The sequence below is a fragment of the Myotis nattereri genome (assembly GCF_964212035.1).
Source record: "Myotis nattereri genome assembly, chromosome: 1".
In the NCBI taxonomy this organism is placed as follows: Eukaryota; Metazoa; Chordata; class Mammalia; order Chiroptera; family Vespertilionidae; genus Myotis; species Myotis nattereri.
Genome location: NC_138075.1, coordinates 222,116,237 through 222,140,897, shown reverse-complemented (window position 1 = coordinate 222,140,897; position 24,661 = coordinate 222,116,237). Strand labels below are relative to the sequence as shown.

At 46.3% G+C, this 24,661-nt stretch overlaps 1 protein-coding gene across 1 annotated transcript in view; it reads right to left on the bottom strand.

The window, feature by feature from the left end:
- Positions 1 to 10,352, bottom strand: part of FAM184B (family with sequence similarity 184 member B) — a 72,817-nt gene extending 62,465 nt beyond the window's left edge. The window contains exon 1 of the mRNA XM_081098608.1: positions 10,169 to 10,352. Coding sequence (XP_080954734.1) covers positions 10,169 to 10,315 — 147 coding nt within the window. The 5' untranslated portion in view covers positions 10,316 to 10,352. The remainder of the gene's footprint in view (positions 1 to 10,168) is intronic.
- Positions 10,353 to 24,661: the final 14,309 nt, after the last annotated feature.

Genomic DNA, 24,661 nt, shown 5'->3' with positions numbered 1-24,661 from the left:
ACAATTCACCACAAATGCATGGTTTAAAGCAACGGAACTTTACTCTCTCACAGTCCCGGAGGTCAGAAGTTCAAAGTCAGGGTGACTGCAAGGCCTGAGGCTGGGTGGTGGGGGAGCACCTGTTCTTCGCCTCTTCCAGCTTCTGGTGGCTCCAGGTTCCGTGGCTTGTGGCCGCATCACTCCAATGCCTCTGCTTTGGTCTTCACACAGCCGTGGCCTCTTCTGTGACTTTTCTGTCCCAAATCGCCCTCTGCCCTCCTCGTAGAAGTAGGAGCACAACCAGATAACACAAGCAATGTCACCCACACACGTAACTCAATCATCTCTGCAAAGACACTTTTCCAAAGACGGCAGCACTCACAGGTTCCAGGGACTCGATAACTTTGGGTGGGGGTGGGGGGTGGGGGATGGGGGGGTTGGTGGTCTCCCACAGCGACGATCAAGAGAAGACAGCATTTGCCAAGTGCACAGTCAGCACGAAGCAGGAAAGGCAGAGCAGTCTCCTGGGCTTTGAAATTTTAAGAAAACAAGAGCCAGGAGTAAAAGTGTTATGGTAGCTGCTCAGGATTCGCAGGCAGGGCCACATCTTTTCAGGAAGATCTGACACCCGTCCTGCCTCAGAAGACGGGGCACAACACTATTTCTGACGATGATGTCAAAGATCCGCGGCCGGTCTTTCTGCTGGATGTGCTGAAGGCTGCACAGCTAAGAAAAAGGCTTCCTCGTGAGACAGGGACAAGACGGGAGGATCGCTGGTGTGCTGTTGGTACCCCTGGACCCTGAGCTGGGAGAGAGCTGCCAGTTTCGCTGATGCCTTGAGCAACCTGGGAGCCCTTCCCAGCTGCATCCTCCTGCCCGGAGGCTCCGAATACAGCAGTAGCTTCAAACAGGTCCATTACACAGTCATAACGGGAACTGACAGCCTGAGCCCGGGATTATGTCACTGCGGTTTGAAAATAATTACCCCATTGTCTCCTTAACGATGAGAGTTCCTCCCACGAAACTGTGCCAGTGTTTGGATTGTAGGAGAAAAGCTTGTAGTAAATGCCTTTTAACACGGCAGGCTTTGTAGTTCACAGCTCAGGACCTCAGTTCATCTTGTCTGTGAGGCTGTTTTCAACTGATCGCTAAACACTCCTCTCTCCAGGTCTCTCTCCTCCAATCTCTCTGATATTCTTTCTCAAGAGTCTATCTGTAACAAAGGTGAGCGCTGTGCACGGAAACTTATCTGAAGGAAATAATCTAGCAAGTGTGCAGGGATGCCACCTCAAGAATGCCCATCACCATCCTATATAATAAAAGCATAGTATGCAAATTGTCCCCTCGACCGGGAGTTCCTCCATGAGTTTAACCAGAGGGCGGGGCCAGCCTGGGGAAAGGAGGGAGGCCCCACTGGCAGCCAGGAGTCGTTAGGGACCATACCAGTGCACGAATTTTGTGCACTGGGCTTCTAGTGCTGATTATAATAATGGGAAACTGGAATCAATCAAAATGCCCACCAGTAACTGTCCCTGCCTATTTCAGGGAACCTTCCTTGATCCCTCAGATTGTTCAGTGTGTTCATATTTCTTGCTTGGCAGCACATCAATATGGCACTTCACCTTTTCTTTTTTAAATTCTCACTCGAGGATATTTTTTTCCATTGATTTTCAGATAGAGTGGAAGGGAGGAAGAAGGTGGAAAGAGAAGGAAAGAGAGAGAGAGGGAAAGAGAAACATGCATGTGAGAGAGGCACATTGATTTGTTGGCTCTCTCATATGCTGCAACCAGGCCAGGGATTGAACCCGCAACCAAGGTATGTGCCCTAGACCAGAATCAACCCTGAAATCCTTTGGTCCTTGGGCCTATGCTCTAACCACTAAGCAATCGGCCAGGGCAGTAATTCACTTTTTATATTAAAACAGTAGAAGCTCTTGTAACCAATCTCCATTCAACCAACATGTGGATAACTTAATACCCTTCCTCCTTCCGCTGGAAAACTACCACACGTCTGCTCACATTAATGATCCCCTGTTAATGCCGGTGGTATTGCTATTGTAATTATGTAATTCAACACCGTACTAGATCAATTATATATGAATGTCAAAGTAAGGTGCTGTTCCTATGGAAACTGGGGTGAATGCTTTGGGAAGACTCAGTCAAGGTGATACTAAAGAAAAAAACATAGTCCCAAGTTAGGTGTGACAGAGAAGGGAAAGTTTTAAAGGTTTGGAAGGATTCAGAACTCAGGTTTGAATTACATATGACTTTCACATGTAACAAAATATTCTTCTTCTTTTTGATATTTTTTCAAGCATTTAAAATTGTAAAAACTGTTCTTGATTCACAGCCATACAAAAACGGGCAGTGGGCTGGATTTGCCATCTGGGCTGTAGTTTGCTGACCCTGCTTTACATTAAGAATATATACATTATGTTTTGTAAGTGTTAGATTTTTCTTTTATGATTTTCATTTTTAATTATTCAAAATGTTCAAATGACATTTAAACAAGAAGGCTGCTATTTTGTTTGGTCATATCCTTTCTATTTCTCTTGCTTGTAAGATCCATGATAAGGGTTTTTACCTGGCACATAATAGGTGCTCCAGAAATGTTTCCTAAATGAATGAAGTGAAATTATTCAATAGTCATACAATGGAGTACTCACACAACCATTAAAAACTAGGTCAGAGCCCTAGCCGGTTTGGCTCACTGGATAGAGCGTCGGCCTGGGGACTGAAGGATCCCAGGTTTGATTCCGGTCAAGGGCATGTACCTTGGTTGCAGGCACATCCCCAGTGGGGGTGTGCAGGAGGCAGCTGATCGATGCTTCTCTCTCATCGATGTTTCTAACTCTCTATCCCTCTCCTTTCCTCTCTGTAAAAAAATCAATAAAATATATTAAAAAAAAAAAACTAGGTCAGAGAGTTCAAGATTCATTGTGAAGGGAGAAAAAAAACAGGTCACACAATAATATTGCATAATATAAGCCTATTTAAGAAAGCTCTACATCTATATATGTATGGGAAACAGGATAGTAGGATATATTAAAATGTTATTAGTTATAGAACTATAGTTATAATAGGTTGGAGGATGCTTTAGAATCTTTTCCTTTTCCCTTACCCATATATTTGATTTTTCTTAGATAGGTATTTTCTGTGTATAACTGGTCACTGTTGTTTTTATTTTTCCTTATAACACTAGTGTCCTGAAGGAATTTGCATCTGACCAAATGGAGGCACCAGTTTGGTCAAGCCCTGCATCTGTGGTCAGGGGCTGGATGACCAAGTCCGATGTTGGCCTGGGAGGGGATGGGGGAAGCTACCCGCTTGTCACACGGGTCCTTTTCCACTGCGCTCAGAAAACCAGGAACTCCTGAGCCCTGGCCTGAGAAAGGGGGCTCCCCACTCTCCCACAAGATGACCGTGCGCAGCCACGGTTAAAGTTTGGCGTTTTATCCGAGGAGAGACAGGTGGTCCCAGAAGCGTTTTGGTCATTAGCCTCTCAGTGACCTGGGTACCAGCCTCTAACCAGGCCCTGTGTCAGGCACTGGAGGTTCAGGAGAGAACAAAGCAGACGGAAACCCCTCCCCTCATGGAACTTCCTCTGGGGAGAGGAGAAAGCAATAACCAGATAGCGGGGCAAAGGGAACAGCAGGGGCACCGAGGAACTCTCAGAGGGCAGGGGCCCTGTCTGAAGAGACGTGAGCCAGGCCCAGTTGGCAGAGCCAGGATCCCGCAGAAGAAACCAGGAGGATGAGGTCCAAGCAGCACGAGCCAGCCACACGCAGGCCTGAAGGAAGGCGGGTGTGACCCGGAGATGATGCCAAGAAGCGGATAGCAGCCACCTCGAGGGACTATGACAAGAGGATTCATTCTAGGTGGACAACGGCAGTCCAGGCGACATGGCGGCCATGGTGGTTTTAAACAGGAAAACGAGATGCTCTGATTTATAGTGTAAAAGATCATTCCTGTCCCTGTGCGAGAGGGCAAGGGTGGGCCATGGGGCTGCCAGGGCCACGGCAGGGGCGAAGGGGCCTGGACTAGGATGGCTGTGCAAATGGGAGAGGGAAGGTGGGCCGGTGTAGTAAACCACCTGACTTGTATCAGAGCTGGATTTAAACAGGAGAAAGACAAGATTCAGCTTGTTTATTTCATTTTAATTTTCTCTACATAATTTTTATATCTGTACCATACAGTTTGCCCATTTACTGTGTACAAGTCCACGGGTTTCAGTTTACTCAGAGTTGTACAGCCATCATGGCAACTGACTTTAGAATCTTCTCATTACCCCCCCAAAACCCCTGCATCCCCTAACCGCTCTCCCCACCGTACTTTCCACCAGTTATGTACCCATTCAACGGATGGACATTTAGTTTATTTCCATTTGGGGGCTATTATGGATAATGTTGCTGTGGAACCTGTGTAGCAGTTTTTGTGCAGGTGTATGTTTTCATTTCTCTTGGGTGTGTACCTAGGCATGGAGTTGTTGGTTTCTATGACAACTCTCCGTTTTACTGCTTGAGGAACGGCCGCGCTGTTTTCCAAAGCAGCTATGCAACATGGTACATTCCCACCGGCAGTGTCTGAAGGTTTTGATGTTTTGTTGTTGTTGTTGTAATGTTTTTATTGATTTCAGAGAGAGGAAAGGAGAGGGAGAGATAGAAACTTCGATGAGAAATACTCATCAGCTGCCTCCTGCATGCCTCCTTCTGGGATGGAGCCCACACCCCGGGCATGTGTCTTGACCAGGAATTGAACCTGGCGACCTCTGGGTGCATGGGATGACGCTCCCACCAACTGAGCCACGACAGCCAGCTGGAGTCAGTGTTAAGATCACACTGGCTGCTGTGTGGAGAACGGACTGGAGGAAGGCCGTGTGGGAGAGGGGGGAATGCAGAGACCGGAATGGTTACGCAAAAGTGGTGGCATTTCAGTAGGGTTCGGAGATACCCAACTTAAGGTGTTCTTCATGCTGTTTATGCCAAAAATATTTTTGTGAGATAGCCATCTTTGCATCATGAATCACATTGTTAAATTAAAAGATTCCAACGGAGAGGACTTGTTAAAACAGATCTGCAGTTTTCAAATCTAGAATCCTAAGGCAGACTGGTACAGAACAGCTTACCCATCTCCCCAAACAAGCTCCTGCAAGCAGCTCAGGGAGTCTGGGTGCAATAAAACCTCCACACCTCCAAGCCAGGAAAACACGGGCGCAAGTGGCACCGGCTGCTGAGGACTCCAGCGGCGGCAGGGAAGGGCTGGCCTCGCTCTAGGCTGCTGGTTTTGACACTGGGCAGCTTTCTGTCCCTCGTAAGTTCTTCCAGGTCAGGGAGCAAAGGCACACCAACATCCGCCAAGCTCACCATGTGCCCGCCCTGGGTGAAGGGCCCCACTTACACTCCTGAAGTCTGCGAAACCTCACAGCAAGTCACCAAGGAAGAAAGAATAACTGTTCCCAATTACAAGGTGAGCCCTTTGGACTGGAAGGTCATAAAGACCTCTCTGAAGAGATGGCATCTTAGCGGATCCCGGCCATGTGAGGACCAGGCGGAAGAGCATTTCAAGGTCAACCCCAAAATTGTCCATTAGCTTTCCAGGCATCTTCACTCTTATTCACAGGTAGTTTTGAAAAAATGTATCTTTATTGATTTCAGAGAGGAAGGGAGAGGGAGAGAGAGATAGAAACATCAATGATGAGAGAGAATCATTGATCGGCTGCCTCCTGCACGCCCCACACTGGTGGTCGAGCCTGCAACCCAGTAATGTGCCCTTGACCGGAATCGAACCTGGGACCTTTCAGTTTTCAGGCCCACGCTCTATCCACTGAGCCAAACCGGCTAGGGCCACAGTTAACTTTAAATCTGTATGTTTAGAACAAATAAGAGTAAGAAGTATCCCTCTAGAAATACGTCAAGTTTAAATTCATTTAAGAGATAACTTCAAGCCCAGCCAGAGCGGCTCAGTGGTTGAGCGTCATCCTGTGCCAGTTCGATTCCAGGTCAGGGCACATACCTAGGTTGTGGTTTTGATCCCCAGTTAGGCCAGGTTTGAATGGCAAGTGATGGATGCCTCTCTCTCACACTGATGTTTCTCTCTTTCTCCCTCTCTCCCTTCCTCTCTAAGCATATGCTGGGTGAGGATTTAAAAAAAAAAGTAACTTTGAGTAGAGAGTATAGATCTTTTTCTTTACTATTTCTAATTTTATACTCAGTGCCTTTTCTCCATAACAATACCCCCTACTCCTTCTCTACCACCTCCTTACCCATCCCTACTCACCCCTCATCCCCTCCAATACCACTGTTTCTGCTTATTATGTGTCTTGGTTGACATTGGCGAGGTTCTGGCACATGGCAGACACAGCTCCCTTGATCTGGTTGTGCTGGAAACAACGGCTTTGACCTCCAGATCTTCCCCTGAAAACAAAAGCATCTACGGATACAGGAGCCCCCCTTATCCATGGGGGTTACGTTCCAAGACCTCCTGTGAATGCCTGAGACTGCGACAATACCAAACCCTATACACACTATGCTTCTTCCTACGCATGCATACCTGTGATGAAGTTGAACTTATAAATTAGGCACAGTAAGAGATCAACCACAGTAACATAATGAAGTGGGACAACTGTAACCACAGACTGTAATAACAGTTGTGGGAGTGGCTCTGGGTCAGCATTACGTGAAATCAGGGTGACTTGGACACCAGCAGTGGCAGGCCAGGCGACCTCAGAGCCTCGACAGCTCCTAAGTGGCTAGCGGGTGGGGATGGATCTGGAACCCCCTGTTGTCCTAAATGACTTCTCTGTGCCCACTTTACAGCTTAAAGCTTCAGTTGTTCTGAAACAGTGGTTCTTACGCTGTGTTAACGTTAAGAGCTCTTTGGGGCTTTGGAAAAACAGGAATGCCTGCCACCACTCTCCCCTCTCCCTCTGAGATGGGGCCTGGCCTTACATGCTTTTGTTTTTTTTAGAAATATTTTAAAACATGGGGGGGGGGGGGAGGATGCCAGAAAAAAAATAGTACAATGAACATCCACATACCCTTTACCCAGATTCATCTATTTTTTAATAAAATGCTTGAGAGTAAGACATCATATGCACCTCCTTAAAAGACATTTTCAATGTGCATTTCTTCACAATAAAGACATTTTCTGCCCTACCCGGTTTGACTCACTGGATAGAGCATTGGCCTGCAGACTGAAGGGTCCCGGGTTCGATTCCGGTCAAGGGCACGTACCTCAGTTGCAGGCTCCTCCCAGGTCTGGGCCCTGGTCAGGGCGAGTGAAGGAGGCAACCAATCGTGTTTCTCTCACATTGAAATTTCTCTCTGTCTTTCCCTCTTCCTTCCACTCTCTCTAAAAATCAATGGAAAAATATCCTTGGGTGAGGATTAAAAAAAAAAAAAAAGACATTATCTTACAGAGCCACAGTGTAGTTGTCCGTGGGGGGAATTTAACATTGGCACAAACACTTGTACTTTCTCTCTGTCATCATATTCCCATTTCTCAGTTGCCCCGGTAGCATTTTTCCATCTAGCACAGAATCCAGTCTAGGATCAGGCATGAAGTGTGGTTGCCGTCTCACACGTGTGCTTTCAAAAGCTCTCAGGTGGATTTAAAATGTGTCCTGGTATTTATTTACTTGCACGAGGTAAACATGTATTAGCTGTTTACCACGTGCAAAGTATCATGAATAAATTAAGGAGTTTTTTATTTTAAGGGCTAGACTATATACCAGCAATTTTCAACCTTTTTCACCTATCAGAGATACAAGTAAAATAAAACTTATAGAAAGTTTAAATACGAAGAGATGACAAATACGAGATAAGTAATCAGTTACCAAAAGAAAGGTGGTGTTTCAATAACAATATCAAAAATGTCTAATCTAAACAATTAGCATGAAAATGGTAAAAAGAGGCGCAACAGAGTAAGAATCAACTGTGGTTTCCAATGCAGAACATACTTTGAGACATGCTGCCTCCTACGTGCTAGGGACCATGCCTGCTTTCTTCACTGCCATATCTTCAGTGCTTGGCACACAGTAGGTGGGCCATACATATTAATGAGTGAACTGACTGCATTCTATTCAAATGCTCTGTGTATGTGTTTGTCATACCACAAGGGGAGGGGCCCTGTCTTTTCAGTTTTATGCCATCAATACTCAGCACATAGTATGCATTCCCTAAATTCACACTAAACTCAAGGTTCACCTCTCCCACAAAACCTCTCTGAACTGCTCTTACTCATAATGACTTTGTTTCTACTTCTATAGAACTGATCATTTGAAACGCGCAATTTAGCACCTGATTATGCAGTAGTGTCTTTTAGTTTTTTTATTGTCTAAAGCTTTACATATGTCTCCTTTTTCCCGATGGACCCCCCTCCCGTGTCTTTTAGTTTTTGATCCAACCTTGTTTCTCCAAAAATATTTTAGAGAGGATGACTTACACTTTTTTTTAAAAGATTATTTATTTTTTAAAAATACATTTGTATTGATTTCAGAGAAGGGAGAGGGGGAGAGAGAGAGAGAGAGAGAGAGAAAGATAGAAACATCGTTGCCAGAGTGGAACATGGATCTGCTGCCTCCAGCACACGCCCCAGTGGGGATCCAGCCCGCATGTGCCCCTGACTGGGAATGGACCCGGTATCCTTTCAGGGCACAGGAAGATGCCCAACCAAGCCATGATGGCCAGGGAGCCTTACACTGTTTACAGTACCTTGAATCAAGAATATCAATACTGCCCTAGCTGGTTTGGCTCAGTGGATAGAGCACTGGCCTGTGGACTGAAGGGTCAGGGTTTGATTCCGGTCAAGGGCACATGCCCAGGTTGCAGGCTCGGTCCCCAGTGTGGGGCATGCAGGAGGCAGCCGATCAATGATTCTCTATCTTTCTTTCTATCTCTCTCCCTCTCCCTCTCCCTCTCTGAAATCAATAAGAATATATTTTTAAAAAAGAATATCAATACTTTTGGGGGTTGATATCACTTCCCGATGAATGTAGATTAGGTCAGTGGTGCCAGCAGCACCTGCCATGGCCTCCAAGGACTATCTCCGCCCCCCTTTTCCATCCTTGACTAAAGAGATCACTATTTAGAAACAGGCACATGTGTAAGAGTGTGGAGAAGTTAACATGGGAGCTGGGGGGCGGGGAGAGAAGGCAGCTACTGTCCAATTCCTGGTCTCTCCCCCTCCTGGCAATATGGGAAGGAAAATGCCTGCAGTCCTACAAAAAAGTGGGCGTGGGAAGTGGGAGGGAAGCAGGGAAGAGGACAGAGCCTGGACCTGGAGTTTGTTATGAGGTCAAGAGGAAACCCCAGGGGAAACAACTCAATCCAGGCTCTGGGGGCCTTGGGTAGAAGGCAGAGAGGGATGTTGCTCATCTACCCACAAGGCACAGCGGGGGACCCACCACAAGGAGCTCCTAATCGGGAAGCCCCAGGGGCGACTAAAGGGCAGAGTGGTATCTCCTTGCTGGTCTTCTTAAGGAAGGCACCACAGTCCGTGGAGGTCAACCAGGGCCCTGGGATGAGGAGAGGAGATGGGTTGGCTGACCTCCCAAGGTCCTTTGTAATCCCACAATTAAATGGTGAATCCTGCACTTGCTTATTTATGCTCCCACACACGTCCGCACCCAGTTTGATAGTAAGTCCCCTGGGCTGCCTTCCAGGTTTAGTTACGGCGCCACGCAAGCTGCTGGCACTCAACAAACGACTCAAATATTTGTTGTAAGAAAAAAAAAAAAAGAATCAAGTGTTTAAATAGGGCGCACATGACCTCCGCGACTGTAAAGTACAGCGATGAATAAAATCACAACATTCCAGGCTCGATCACTTGAGCAGAGCGGGCAAAGGGAACACACACACACACACACACACACACACACACACACATACACACACACACACACCAGCACTGATTGAACTGGATTCGCATCCCCACCTTGGGAGCAGACCACCTGCTCAGCGCGCAGGCTGTGGGAGTTTCCTTGTCAAGGAACCTCTCTGGCAGCTGCTTTAGGTTGGTGCCTCCAGAAGGTCAAGTCATCAAGATTTAGGACCGCTTCCCTTCCAGGGTGGCCTCCGAGACAAAGTTTCCACCTGGCTTAGGCCTGGTCCTCCCCTGGGCGCGTCCGCACTCCCTCCGGACCAGGGGAGCCCCTAGAGCGCAGCCAGCCTGCTGGCAGGCTTCCCCTTACCTTGGTGAGCTGCGCTATCTTCTTGCACATTTTCACGTGCATCTCGGGGTCGCAGTCCATTCTCCAGCAGGCGCGCCCGTGGGCATCAGCTTTGGAGCCCGGGCCAGTCCCGGGTGCATGAATTTTGCTGTTGACCGCAGAAGCCATCGCTGAAACGCGTCCAGCGCTCCCGGCCCCCGCTCGTGTGCTCGCGGCCCACGGTGTGCACGTGCGCGCGCGCCCGGGCGTGTGAGCGTGTGCGGGCTTTATCGGGGAGGTGGCACTGCGGTCCGCCCGCCCGCCCGCACCGCCGCGTGGCCCCCGCTCCCCCCGCCCGAGTGGCCGCCTGCCAGCCACCCGCGCGCCCGCTCCCCCTCCGCCCGCGCTCTCTCCGGCTGGCGGGCTCTGCGGGCACCCGCACCCTGCGGCGAGGCGCCGAGGACCCGCACGTGCCGCTCGCTATCTGCGCGCTGCTCCCGGCCCGCGCGCGCTTTGCTGGCAGTGGTAGAGCTGCCGCGACCGGAGACGCTGGCCTGGGAGAGCTTTGCGCTGGCGGGGCGCGGCGCTCTCGGACACGTGGGTGTGCCCGGCTCTAGACTCAGCGGCGACGGCCCCCGCCCGTGGTGGGGATCCCTGGCTAAGAAGGGAGAAGAGCCGGCCTCAGCCTCCGGCAGCCCGTGCGCACGGTCAGGGAGGAGCCCCTGACGATGTGCTGCTGGGTGGACAGGGTGACGAGGACCCCGGCACCTTCCCCAGCTTCCTCAGCCAGCGGCTCTGGGGCCTTGGACCCTCGTCCGAGGGCGGAGGTGGGGGGCGCGATGTCCAGAGAGGTGCAGGGAGGTGAGAGCGAATATCTGGAACGAGAGGGGGCACGGGGGACCGGGGTGCACGGTGTGGCCCCCACAGGGGCTGCAAATGGGTGTCCTCACCTCCCCCATCTTGGGGAGGAGCCGGGGCGTTGCGGGAGGATTGCCAGGGATCACCAAACAAAGGGTAGAAGGCAAAGCGGGGGGGGGGGGGGGGGGGGGGGGGGAGACGCACAGTGCGGGAGGCAGGAGGAGCGCAGAGAAAGTAAATGGAAAGGTAGGAAGGATGGTGGGAAAGGAGGCGGTGAAGAGGAATGGAGGAACTGAGTAACAGATGGAGCTGAAAACCTAAGTAAATCAAGCCCAGCCAGAGTGAAGTGATTCGTCCTGATCCATGACCCTGGATTGCGAATTTGTTTGGCGAGTGGAGAGGTGAGGGGGCCACATGTCTTTGTGGCTCGCTTTCTCTGGGCTTTCTCTGGTTTCAAACCGTGGGCTTTTAGGGAAGTGACAGCACCCCATCCAGATTCTCCGAAAGTGTGAATAATAGTATCATCATCATAATAAGCAATTAGCATGGTTAATATATTTCCTTTTACAAACTGCCTTATACCAAGAATTTTAATCTCGACAAAGCAAGCAAGCTTCAGAGAGTCTCACAAACCACAACCCCATGGCTTTGCATTTCTGTGAAACATCTATATAATTTTATTTTTGAACAATACAGTTTTGTTAAACATCTTTTTGAGTGAACAATTCAAGAAATGAATACACAGTTTAAGTTGACACTATGCTTTTATTGTAATCCTAACACACATTAACTAGTACTGAGGTTGCAGTATATCAGGTCTTCCATGTCATCTCCACAGGAGGAAAATAAACATGAAACATACCAGCATGCGCACGGAGGTTATAGTATGTCGATATGAAACCATGGAACATGGCATTTTGGGATACAATGTTTTGTGGCAAAATTATAGCCAGATTATCGTAAACATTAATATAATTACCATGAGCTCCATAATGTGAGTCTAAGAACTCTAGCATTGACAGTCTTTTTTTCTTCTTCTTCATATTCCTACCTAAAATTCTTAGTGGTAACAAAGGTGTGAAACAGGCATAAAAGGGGGAGTACATGGGCTAAGAGCAATGGCACAAGCAGTCTTTCCAATACCCGAAATATTTAATGACCAACTTGCAAAGTACGTTAGATTTCACCTTGGCGTTAACAGGCAGGGAATGAATCTGGCAGCTCAATACTGTTGTCCCCCTGGTCTTTTTCTAGAGTCCAAAGGTAATTAAATCATAGAATTCTCCAACATTCAAAAATGAACGGAACAAAGCTTTTTAACTGTTTATTACAAAGCAAGAGTGTTCTATATTTAGTAACCTCACATGGTTTTAACTGAATTAAATTTGGTAATATGACCTATGTATGGTTGAATATTTCAACAAAGCCATTTCTCAATTTCCCTTTCTGGAATGGACCACTGCTCTCTTTTTTAAAAATTTAAATCAGGAGAACCAAGATGGCGGCATAGGTTAACGCCGGAGTTTGCTGCTTTGAACAACTACTTCAAAAGTGAAACTAAAAGACAGAACGGACATCACCCAAAACCACTGGAACGCTGGCTGAATGGAAGTCCTACAACTAGGAGGAAAGAGAAACGCATACGGACACTCAGAGGAGGCGCAGTGCTGAAGTCAAATTCTGAGGTGCGGAGTGCGCGCGCGGAGCGGGCTGGCGGCGGAGGGCGCGGTTGGCGTTTTCAATCGGGAGGGAGTCGCAGACTCTGAGCTCCAGATCCGGGCGAGTCTTTAGGGACCCAGACTCAAACGGGAGAAGCGGGTCTGCCTGGCTTCGGTCAGAGCGAGTGCAGCTTTCTCTCCGAGCTTTGCAGCGGGGCTGGGACTCAGAGAGGCAGAGCCCCTGGGGACAGGACTGAGAGCCGCCATCACTGCTCTCTCCAGCCCACCCTGTTGATCCTGTGCGATCCGCCCTGCCCAAGCCCTGCACAGAGGCATTTGCCGGATAGCCTCAGGCAAAGGCTAGATTAGCACCTCCCTAGAGGACAGAAGTTCTCTCACTGCAGACACAGCTGATTCTCATAGCCACTTGGCCTGGAGGTCAAACCCTCCCTGGAATTAGCTACAAGATTTAACTATAAGACTGCGCACAAAGACCACTAGGGGGTGCACCAAGGAAGCATAACAAAATGCGGAGACAAAGAAACAGGACAAAATTGTCAATGGAAGATCTAGAGTTCAGAACCACACTTTTAAGGTCTCTCAAGAACTGTTTAGAAGCCGCCGATAAACTTAATGAGATCTACAAGAAAACTAATGAGACCCTCGATGTTATATTGGGGAATCAACTAGAAATTAAGCATACACTGACTGAAATAAAGAATATTATACAGACTCCCGACAGCAGAATAGAGGAGCGCAAGAATCAAGTCAATGATTTGAAATGTGAGGAAGCAAAAAACACCCAACCGGAAAAGCAAAATGAAAAAAGAATCCAAAAATGCGAGGATAGTGTAAGGAGCCTCTGGGACAGCTTCAGGCGTACCAACATCAGAATTATAGGGGTGCCAGAAGATGAGAGAGAGCAAGATATTAAAAACCTATTTGAAGAAATAATGACAGAAAACTTCCCTCACCTGGTGAAAGAAATGGACTTACAGGTCCAAGAAGCGCGGAGAACCCCAAACAAAAGGAATCCAAAGAGGACCACACCAAGACACATCATAATTAAAATGCCAACAGCAAAAGATAAAGAGAGAATCTTAAAAACAGCAAGAGAAAGAAACTCAGTTACCTACAAGGGAATACCCATACGACTGTCAGCTGATTTCTCAACAGAAACTTTGCAGGCCAGAAGGGAGTGGCAAGAAATATTCAAAGTGATGAATACCAAGAGCCTACAACCAAGATTACTTTATCCAGCAAAGCTATCATTCAGAATTGAAGGTCAGATAAAGAGCTTCACAGATAAGGAAAAGCTAAAGGAGTTCATCACCACCAAATCAGGATTATATGAAATGCTGAAAGGTATCCTTTAAGAAGAGGAAGAGGAAGAAAAAGGTAAAGATACAAATTATGAACAACAAATATGCATCTATCAACAAGTGAATCTAAGAATCAAGTGAATAAATAATCCGATGAACAGAATGAACTGGTGATTATAATAGAATGAGGGACATAGAAAGGGAATGGACTGACTATTCTTGCGGGGGAAAGGGGTGTCGGAGATGCGGGAAGAGACTGGACAAAAATCGTGCACCTATGGATGAGGACAGTGGGTGGGGAGTGATTGCGGATGGTGGGGCGGGAACTGGGAGGAGGGGAGTTATGGGGGGAAAAAAGAGGAACAAATGTAATAATCTGAACAATAAAAATTTAATTAAAAAAAAAAAAAAAAAAAAAAAAAAAATTTAAATCACTTACGGTGCTCATGCAATACAAATCTAAGTATTGTCCAGAATATTGACATGGAGCTAGAACTTCTCAAATTTTGCTAAACATAAAAATTATCAGGAGCTTGTTAAAAATATTTATGACTCCCCACATCCGAAATCTTGACTTAGTGCGTCTGGGTAAGGCATTTTAAACAATCGCTTCAGTGATGCTGTTGTGGATGGTACCAGACCCCACCTTGAGAATTGCTTTAATGGTGCAACCAAACCGCGTCATGTCCCTCTATGTATTTTTGCTTTATAATTTATGCTATGACGCGGCAATTTGACTCCTACCCAAGAGGGATGAGTGCACATACCCACCAAAAAACACAGGTATAAGAATACTTATTGCAGCTGTATGTGTAATAGCCAAAAATTAAGAGTGGCTATTTCTGGGGGAGGTACAGACTGGGAAAGGGTGCTAATGAAAAAGAAACGTTTTGCTCTTTGATTTCAGTGTATACATTGTGATATGAGTGTATCCATATGTGAAAAAACATCATGTACACTTATGATTAGCACACTTTACGTACTTCACTGTAGGTTTATTATTCCTTACTTTATAAGAAAGGCAGATGGACAAATTGGTCTGGCATGGTTTCCTTAATGGATTTTTGTTGTTCTTAATCCTCACCCAAGGATATTTTTCTATTGATTTTTTTAGAGAGAGTAGAAGGGAGAGGGAGAGAAGAGAGAATCACCGATGTGAGAAAGATCAGTTGCCTCGTGCACGCACCCCAACCAGGGCCGGGGAAACTGCAACGGAGGTACATGAACTTGACTGAAATCGAACCCAGGACTCTTCAGTCCATGGGCTGACGCTCTATCCACTGAGCCAACCATCTAATGGATTTGATGACAAAGAAAAAAACACATCACCACATAATCGTATGCAATTAAATCAAAATTTATTCTGAGAACATGTAATCCTATATAATAAAAGCCTAATATGCTAAGTGTTCAGTCATCAATTCAACCAATCAAAGTGTAATATGCTAATGATATGCTAAGGCCACTCAACCACTCTCTATGACGTGCACTGACCAGTAGGGAGCAGACACTCTGACCGGTAGATTAGCTTGCTGCTGGGGTCTGGCCAATTGGGACTGAGTGAGACAGGCCAGACCGGCTCTGGAGCCCTCCTGCATTCCCTCCCTGGCTGGCCAACATCCTGTATCCCTCCCAGGCCCCAATCGTGCACAGGTGGGGTCCCTAGTCTTGGCCTGTGCCCTCTCACAATCCTGGTTGAGGGACCCCCTCTCCCAGAGTGCATGAATTTTGTGCACTGGGCCTCTAGTAATAATATAACAAAGTACAGAAAAAACCTCAAACATAAAACTCACAGGAAAAAAATTTAAAGTGCAATGTAGGAGTATATTATGGATCTGTCACTGGATTTAACTATATTTTGATGGCAAAAACAGTATGGAAGATAAAAAACTATGACACTTCAAAATATTATTTTTAAAGATGTAGATAATTTATTATGCTTTTGACCCCAAAAAGGTAAAATCGAAATGAAAAACTCATTGAAATGACTGCTGTAGATTATGCATCATTTTTATAAATAAACATTTTTGAGACTTGCCTAAGCAAGGGACAGTTTCTTTTACAAAATAAATTATTAAATAATATTTATTTTCTGAAAAAAATTTCTGCAGTGCACACCTTATTGGAAAGTGAGCACTTATTGCAATTGTGGTTTATGATGCCTAAAGGATCAATTTGCTGACACTACATTTGTACTATATATTTTTTTTTGGGTGCAGTTATTAACTTTAATGTAACGAATTCTAAAAAAAGAAAGTTGCTTTCCTTTAGAAAGAAGATGACAGAGCAATTCAGGCACATAATTAATACATAAAAAGTCTGGCCTGACCGATTTGGCTCAGTGGATAGAGCGTCAGCCTGCGGACTGGAGGGTCCCAGGTTAGATTCCGGTCAAGGGCATGTGCCTTGGTTGCAGGGCACATCCCAGGTGGGAGGTGTGCAGGAGGCAGCTGATCGATGTTTCTCTCTCATCAATGTTTCTTTTTTCTTTTCTTTTTTTAGATATTCTCCTTAAGAAGTATTTTCATTATCTCCCTGAAACAACAATAATTTTATTACCTTACAATTTCTGTGGGTCTGGAATTCAGAAGGGCTCAGGTGGGTGGTTCTGTCTGAATTTCTCATGTAATTGTATTTAGGTAGTGGCCAGAGCTGAGACAGCAGAGGGCTGGACCATCTGCAAACTCACCATGCAGCCCATCCTCTCTCCTTCTCTCTATCTTCATGTCGTCTAAAAGCCTCTCCATGTGTTCTCTCCTATGGGCTAGTTTAGGCTCTTTCTACCAGGGCAGCTGCAGGGTAATAGAATTTCTTACCCAGCAGCTCAGGGCTTCACAATCTGTGTCTGATCAAAGGAGCCCGAAGCTTCATTGTCACTCATGACCCAGCCTCTGAGGTCACGTGGTGTCACTTCCACCACATTCTATCCGTTACAAAGGAATCACAGGTCCACTCAGGTTCAACTAGTGAAGTTACCTTCTATCCATTATTGCCGGGGTCCAACCCCAGCAGGTCCAGGGGTCCCCAAAGGTGTAGACGGAGTCGGCGAAGAAGGAAGGGCACGGAGACAGCGTTCAGTTGATCAGCAGCCTAGCCAGGATCTCCAGCCAAGTTCTGGTCTCGATCTCCAGAGAGGTTCTGCTTAGGATCTCCAGCCAGGTTCTGTGTCCATGTTCTCTTGCTAGGTTCTCCAGGTTCTCCAGCCAGGTTCTGTAGCCATGTTCCCTCGCTAGGTTCTCCAGCCAGGTTCTGTCCAGGTTCTCCAGCCAGGTTCAGTCACCAGGTTCTAGTCAGGTTCTCTTGCCAATTTCTGTAGTCAGGTTAAGTCCAGGATCTTTTGCCATGTTCTCTCCAGCGAAGTTTTTCTGCCTCTAGAGAACATTCTGTGTAGGTTCTGTGCCAATTTCTGTCTCTCTCTGTCTCTTGCTGTCTTGTTACATCTGTATTTATACCAGTTGATTCAATCCTATCAATCTCTATCCCAAAGGTTAGGGCGTTTCTTATCTCCAATCCAGGGAGTAAAGATTATGTAGCTTAAGCATGATTGTTCGTAGTTAAAGTGATTAATTTCCCACCTGGCACTTAGTTAAGAGGTTTTATTCCCTCCCTAACTTCAGGGGAAAATCCCTACCTGGGGAAACAACCTTTCTCAGAGACCTTGGTTAAAACACACAGTGCCAAGAAGGTGAGCAAACATATTAAGAACAGTATGCCATATATGCCAGGTCCCTTGAAACAGCAAGCATGGACCGGCTCCCGGCAAATTCCCCTTTTTTATTTTTTAAAAGCAGGCATTAAAAAGAAAAACCCCAAATGCTCTCTTGTATCCATTTTAAGAGTAGGATTGACGCTTTCCACTATTACCTGAGTCCTGATCTATCACCCCAGGGAGAGCTTGCCAATCCTGCACTTTCCCGGGGTGGAAAGGCTGCAGTGGGGTTAAGGATAAGGCTCCTTGGGCCTACCTTCTCCCATGCCTTTACATTTACCTTTCCTTCCTCAAAAAAGCATGGACATATTTCTTGTATAAAACGTTCTGTCTGACTGGGAGTAACCTTAATTCCTCTGCTAGCAAACATATATGTTAAAAGATCAATACAGAGTCTTTTTTCTTTAGACTCAGTATGGCACATCTTCTTAATCTACAGATCAATACAGAGTCTTCTTTCTCTGGACTCAGTATGGCACATCTTCTCAATCTAAGTTCTGTACTATCCACCTTCTTACCCTATTTATCCTCTATAGGGGGGTCTGTAGCACCCTGGTGGAGTCCTATCCGTCCCGAGTGTGGGGGTTTTCAAGGGGGGGGGGGCTTACCTAGGGGAATCCTGTTCCAGGGATTCCCAAAGGTGTGGACGGAGTCAGCGAAGACTATCCACCCTCTTCCTACGGTGGAGTCCTATCCATCCTGAGAGTGGGGCTTACCTAGGGGTCCCTGTTCGGGCGCCATATGCCGGGGTCCAACCCCAGCGGGTCTAGGGGTCCCCATGGGTGTGGATGGAGTCGGTGAAGAAGGAATGACATGGAGATAGCGCTCAGTTGATCAGCAGCCCAGCCAGGATCTCTAGCCAAGCTCCGGTCAGGATCTCCAGCGAAGCTCCGGCTAGGATCTGCAGCCAGATTCTGTGTCCATGGTCTCTTGCTAGGTTCTCCAGCCAGGTTCTGTCCCGGTTCTCCAGCCAGGTTCTGTCACCAGGTTCTAGTCAGGTTCTCTTGCCAATTTCTGTAGTCAGGTTAAGTCCAGGATCTTTTGCTATGTTCTCTCGCTAGGTTCTGTCTCTAGGTTCTGAGGCCAGTTTCTGTCCAGGATCTTTTGCCATGTTCTCTCCAGCGAAGTTCTTCTGTCTCTAGAGAACGTTCTGTGTAGGTTCTGTGCCAATTTCTGTCTCTCTCTCTCTCTGTCTCTTGCTATCTTGTTACATCTGTATTTATACCAGTTGATTCAATCCTATCAATCTCTATTACAAAGGTTAGGGCGTTTCTTATCTCCATTCCAGGGAGTAAAGATTATGTAGCTTAAGCATGATTGTTCGTAGTTAAAGTGATTAATTACCCACCTGGCACTTAGTTAAGAGGTTTTATTCCCTCCCTAACTTCAGGGGAAAATCCCTACCTGGGGAAACAACCTTTCTCAGAGACCTTGGTTAAAACACATAGTGCCAAGAAGGTGAGCAAACATATTAAGAACAGTATGCCATATATGCCAGGTCCCTTGAAACAGCAAGCATGGACCGGCTCCCGGCAAATTCCCCCTTTTTTATTTTTTAAAGGCAGGCATTAAAAAGAAAAACCTCAAATGCTCTTTTATATCCATTTTAAGAGTAGGATTGGCGCTTTCCGCTATTACCTGAGTCCTGATCTATCACCCCAGGGAGAGCTTGCCAATCCTGCACTTTCCCGGGGTGGAAAGGCTGCAGTGGGGTTAAGGATAAGGCTCCTTGGGCCTACCTTCTCCCATGCCTTTACATTTACCTTTCCTTCCTCAGAAAAGCATGGACATACTTCTTGTATAAAACGTTCTGTCTGACTGGGAGTAACCTTAATTCCTCTGCTAGCAAGCATATGTGTTAAAAGATCAATACAGAGTCTTTTTTCTTTAGACTCAGTATGGCACATCTTCTTAATCTAAAGATCAATACAGAGTCTTCTTTCTTTGGACTCAGTATGGCACATCTTCTCAATTTAAGTTCTGTACTATCCACCTTCTTACCCTACTTATTCTTTATAGGGGGGTCTGTAGCACCCTGGTGGAGTCCTATTCGTCCCGAGTGTGGGGTTCTCAATGGGGGGGGGGCTTACCTAGGGGAATCCTGTTCCAGGGGTTCCCAAAGGTGTGGACGGAGTCGGCGAAGACTATCCACCCTCTTCCTACGGTGGAGTCCTATCCGTCCCGAGTGTGGGGTGCTTACCTAGGGGTCCCTGTTCGGGCGCCATATGCCGGCGTCCAACCCCAGCGGGTCCGGGGGTCCCCAAAGGTGTGGACGGAGTCGGCGAAGAAGGAATGACATGGAGATAGCGCTCAGTTGATCAGCAGCCCAGCCAGGATCTCTAGCCAAGCTCCGGTCAGGATCTCCAGCCAGGTTCTGTGTCCATGGTCTCTTGCTAGGTTCTCCAGCCAGGTTCTCCAGGTTCTCCAGCCAGGTTCTGTAGCCATGTTCCCTCGCTAGGTTCTCCAGCCAGGTTCAGTCACCAGGTTCTAGTCAGGTTCTCTTGCCAATTTCTGTAGTCAGGTTCAGTCCAGGATCTTTTGCTATGTTCTCTCGCTAGGTTCTGTCTCTAGGTTCTGAGGCCAGTTTCTGTCCAGGATCTTTTGCCATGTTCTCTCCAGCGAAGTTCTTCTGTCTCTAGAGAACGTTCTGTGTAGGTTCTGTGCCAATTTCTGTCTCTCTCTGTCTCATCAATGTTTCTAACTATCTCTCTCCCTTCCTCTCTGTAAAAAAAATCAATAAAATATATATTGGACGTGGAGGGAAACACACTCAACAAAATGATTGTCCAGGTCACATTAGCAGTTCATTGAGTTATCCAAAGTCATGATTAGTTTATTTGTCACATTTAGGACTGAATGTTCTTGAGCATCTCCAGGAAGGCCTGCGGGGATGGTGCCTCCACATTCTGGAAGGTGTTCTGGACTCTGCGGTACAGCATGAAGTATTTCATATTCAGGCAGATGAACCCGAAGTGGTTCTCATCGAACAGGATGAAGACTCCAGGGAAGCGCCCGGTGTAGGCTAAGCCATATGAGGTGTTCATGCCATAGAAACACATCCTGCAGGTTCGAGGGTAGTTCTGGTCTCCTGAGTCCACGCCCACAGGCAGAACAAACGGGACAGGCTGCTCCTCCAAAGCTGCAGCCCCGGACTCCCTGACGCTGGGCTGGGCAGGGCTCTGCCAGCCGTCACCCTCGCTTTCCTCAGTCCCGTCTTCTTGCTGCTGCTGCTGCTCCCGGATCACCTGCTTGTCAATCTTCCTGACCACGCAGGAGAGCTCCTTGAAGTTGCGGAAGAACTCGCCATCTGGCAGCTGGATGCGGTGCATGAGGTGGATCTCTAACCTCTCGATGGAGTTTCCGATGATCTGGGTGACGCTGGCATACTTTCCATGGAAGCTGAGCATGACAGTCGCTGTGCTGTAGAGATTGCAGTTGCCTTGGAAGAGGCCGGGCCTGATGAGGTCGTCCGGGTGGTGCGGCGGGAGGTAGAGGCGTCTGAAGGTCAGGCAGTCATAGTGATGTCTGTCCTTTTGCACCAGTCCCGGCCCCAATTCTCTTCTAAGCGACCTTGGTATATAGGTTGGGCAGTCTGTCTTGCACTGCATGGTGAACCTGTCCTTCCAAATCTGCATGTGGCGGTGGTGGGGACTGCTGACGCGGCCTTCCATGCACTCCACCACGGCTGATTTCCCCTCCGTCAGGCGAATTCTGAACGAGGGCTGGAAACATATTGGGCCATGCACATGGGTGATAAGGCCAGGCCTGTATATCCAGCCAGTAATGCATACACCATACACCACGACATTCAGCAGTCCTCTATTTCCTCTATAGTCATTAACTAGCTGCCACAATCCCAAAATGTGTCTGTATGGGTGGAACAGCTTCAAATAGACTTCTCGATAAGACATACCGATCACTTCCAGGTTCTGCAAGTCTTCAGGAACGCCAAACTCTTTGCGGCAGCGCCGTCTCCAGATGCTGTCGATGTGCAGGATGTGGTGGAATTTGGTGCAGACCTGGGCCAGGCTGAGCAGATCGGTGCCGGGGAGCTGGGCGAAGATCTCCACCAGCATCTCCACCGGTAGGTCCTGCAGCGAGCAGTGCAGGGGTGGTGGGGGCCGCATGTGGCTCTGGATTCCTCCACTCCCCCAATAGCACCCGGCTGCCCTGTCAGCCTCGAGGTTATTTTCTGCAGGGGCCAGGGCCGGGGCAGGCTTGCCCTCAGCCGCAGCCATCTCAGCTGGGCCTTGGCCCTGCTGAGGACATCGACATCCCTGCAGAGAGCCCAAGCCGCAGCTGCAAGCGCACTCCTCCATGCCTCCACCTGTAACAGCCACCATCTGTACTATATTTTAAAGTGACTACTAAATCTTACTACTAAAACTGTAATAATTACATTTAAAAAAACAAAAATTTCAGATTTATTTTTGTGACACAGTGACACCCATCCAAAAATGTGTATTTGGTATATTTCTAATTGTCTCATTTTATTACTAACCTAGTTTTCTATGTAATTATCTTCTTTTTTCCCTAATTTCCCAATATCTGTCTCATTCTTTTCTATGTTTTCCATATGCTCACTTTGTCCCAAGTTTTCTCGAGACGTACTTCCTGAAACCCCATCCTACTTACTTGACACAAGAGTCATCCTGGGATTTTTCCTTCATTGTATTCCTTTGTGAGATCTTATGTTTTCAGGATCCCACGCCTTCTTAGATTACTCCTTTGTTTTGGGGAGGCACATCCTCCAGTAGCCTAAGGAAGGGTACAGGGTAAGGTAAAATTTTGAGACCATGCAAGTCTTGACCTTTATTTTAGCCCCATACTGGATTGGCTGGATATAGAATTCTATATCAGAATTTTTAAATTTGAAGGCCTTACTTTCATAGTCTTCTAACACCCAGTGTTGCTACCAAAAAGTCTAAATGCCATTCTTAAAACACCATTTTCTGTAAACCTTGTTTTCTCCCTTGGGAAAGCTTTAGGATCTTTAACCCTGGGATCCTAAAATATCATGATGTGCTTTTGGATTTTTTTAATTCATTGTGATGGGCACTCCGTAGATTGTTAGCTTAGGAGACTCATGTCCTGTTTTTGGGATATCTTCTTTTTGTTCTCTATTCACCTGTTCTCTCATTTTGAGGCTCTTATCAGATGTTGCATCCCATTCTGATCTTATTTTCCTATTTTTCATGTCTGCCTTTTTATTCTACTTTCAGAAATTTCTTCAGCTTATCTTCCAACACATCTACTGAATGTTTAATTTTGACTTCCCTATTTTTCCCAATACTTTTATTTTCTGATTCTTCATTTTTTAAATAGCATCCTGTTATTTCATGGATGCAATATATTCTCCTAAATTTCTGAGAATATTATAGCTTCTTTGGGAGTTTTATGTTCCCTGCACTATTTCCTGTTTTTTTCCCCCCATGGTTCTTTTGTTTTGGTACTCATCTTTCATTGTTGAAGGTATCCTCAAATGTCTAATGATTCTTAGCCACCAGCTCATGGTGAGTTCAAGTGACTGAAAGCCGTGTCTGAATGAGCAGGGTTTCACTGCTACAAATAATTAAGTGGCCAGTTGTTTTGTTTCTTTTTTAATTGTTCATCTTTCTGGATTGGGTGGACAGGGCTGAGTGCAAGCCTGGCTACCAGATTATGTAGCTGGTGGACAAAAGGGACTGATGGCTCATAATGTTAATACATTCTCTCATCTTCGTGTTTTCAGGATAGTACCTCACTACCACTGTCCCCCAGGTCCCAGTTCTTAGTCTAACTGGGACTTTGGTTCAATTTCTCCAGAAACAAGCCTCCAATCTTTGGCAAGAAAGAGGTATAGTCACCTGGCTACAAAAGGAGGGCACAAATAAACTTTTCAAATAATCCCCTTGCTTCCAACTCTGCTCCTCACCCTCACCTTTCCGGGTACCTTGTGCTTCAAATCCTTGTGTCTTTTGGGGGCTCTGGTAGGAAAAGACAGGTGATCCAAATTTGTGGACTTTTCCTGAAATGAAGAAGAGCTGCCAGAACTGTGCTACTTATCAAGTATTAGAATTAAAATACTTAATTTTTCCCTTCATTGCAAAGAATGAGAAAGTAACTCTTTTAAACACACACAAACAAGAAAACAACAAACCCAATCTACTACCTTTGTATGCCATTGTCTTGTGAACTTAGCATACACAACCTAAGTCTGTGTAAAATACCTACTTACTTTATATCCTTAGCTGATTTTACCTTGCGGGGCTTAACGGTTGGAGTGTACCTTCACATGAACTTACACATTTGGATGGCTGCCCTGCTTTAAAATATTTTAGAACCAGTATACGGATTAAGCTTATTTAATATGATCAGAGAACAGAAATAGTATCAATAGCCAAATGATTTGGGATAATTTATTTTGGCTCAATAGATTTTAAAACAAATATCTTACGTATATAGTATCTTATTTAATTTTGCACTCCCAGTATCTGGATTATAATTCCTAACATTAGATGAATGACTAAATTTCTAACTAGAGATATTTAAAACTAATGGGTTGTCCCAAAAGATAATGAGTTCTCTAACAATGGAGCCCAAAATCAGATAATCATTTATTAAAGATGTAGGAGTATTATGCATATATGTATAACCCATGGACACAGACACTAGTGTGGTGAAGGCCTGGGATGGGCTAGAAGGGGCCAATGGGGGAAAAATGAGACATATATAATACTTTCAACAATAAAGACAATAAATTTTTTTTTTAAAAAAGGAGTAGTTATGTATCAATAAGAAAATAACCCAAGTGACTTCTAAGGTCCATAAATTGCTCTAACAATCTACTCTAACACTGTTTTCATGAGAGTAGTTTAGTCGGATAGTTGTGATAGGAACTCCGGAGGATAAGCCCCCAAAGCTGACCTAACATCTGTCCTCCTCCTGCAATGCATTGATGTTTTTTCTTAGGAAGCAGATGGGTTTAAAATACATGATGTGGTCTTCT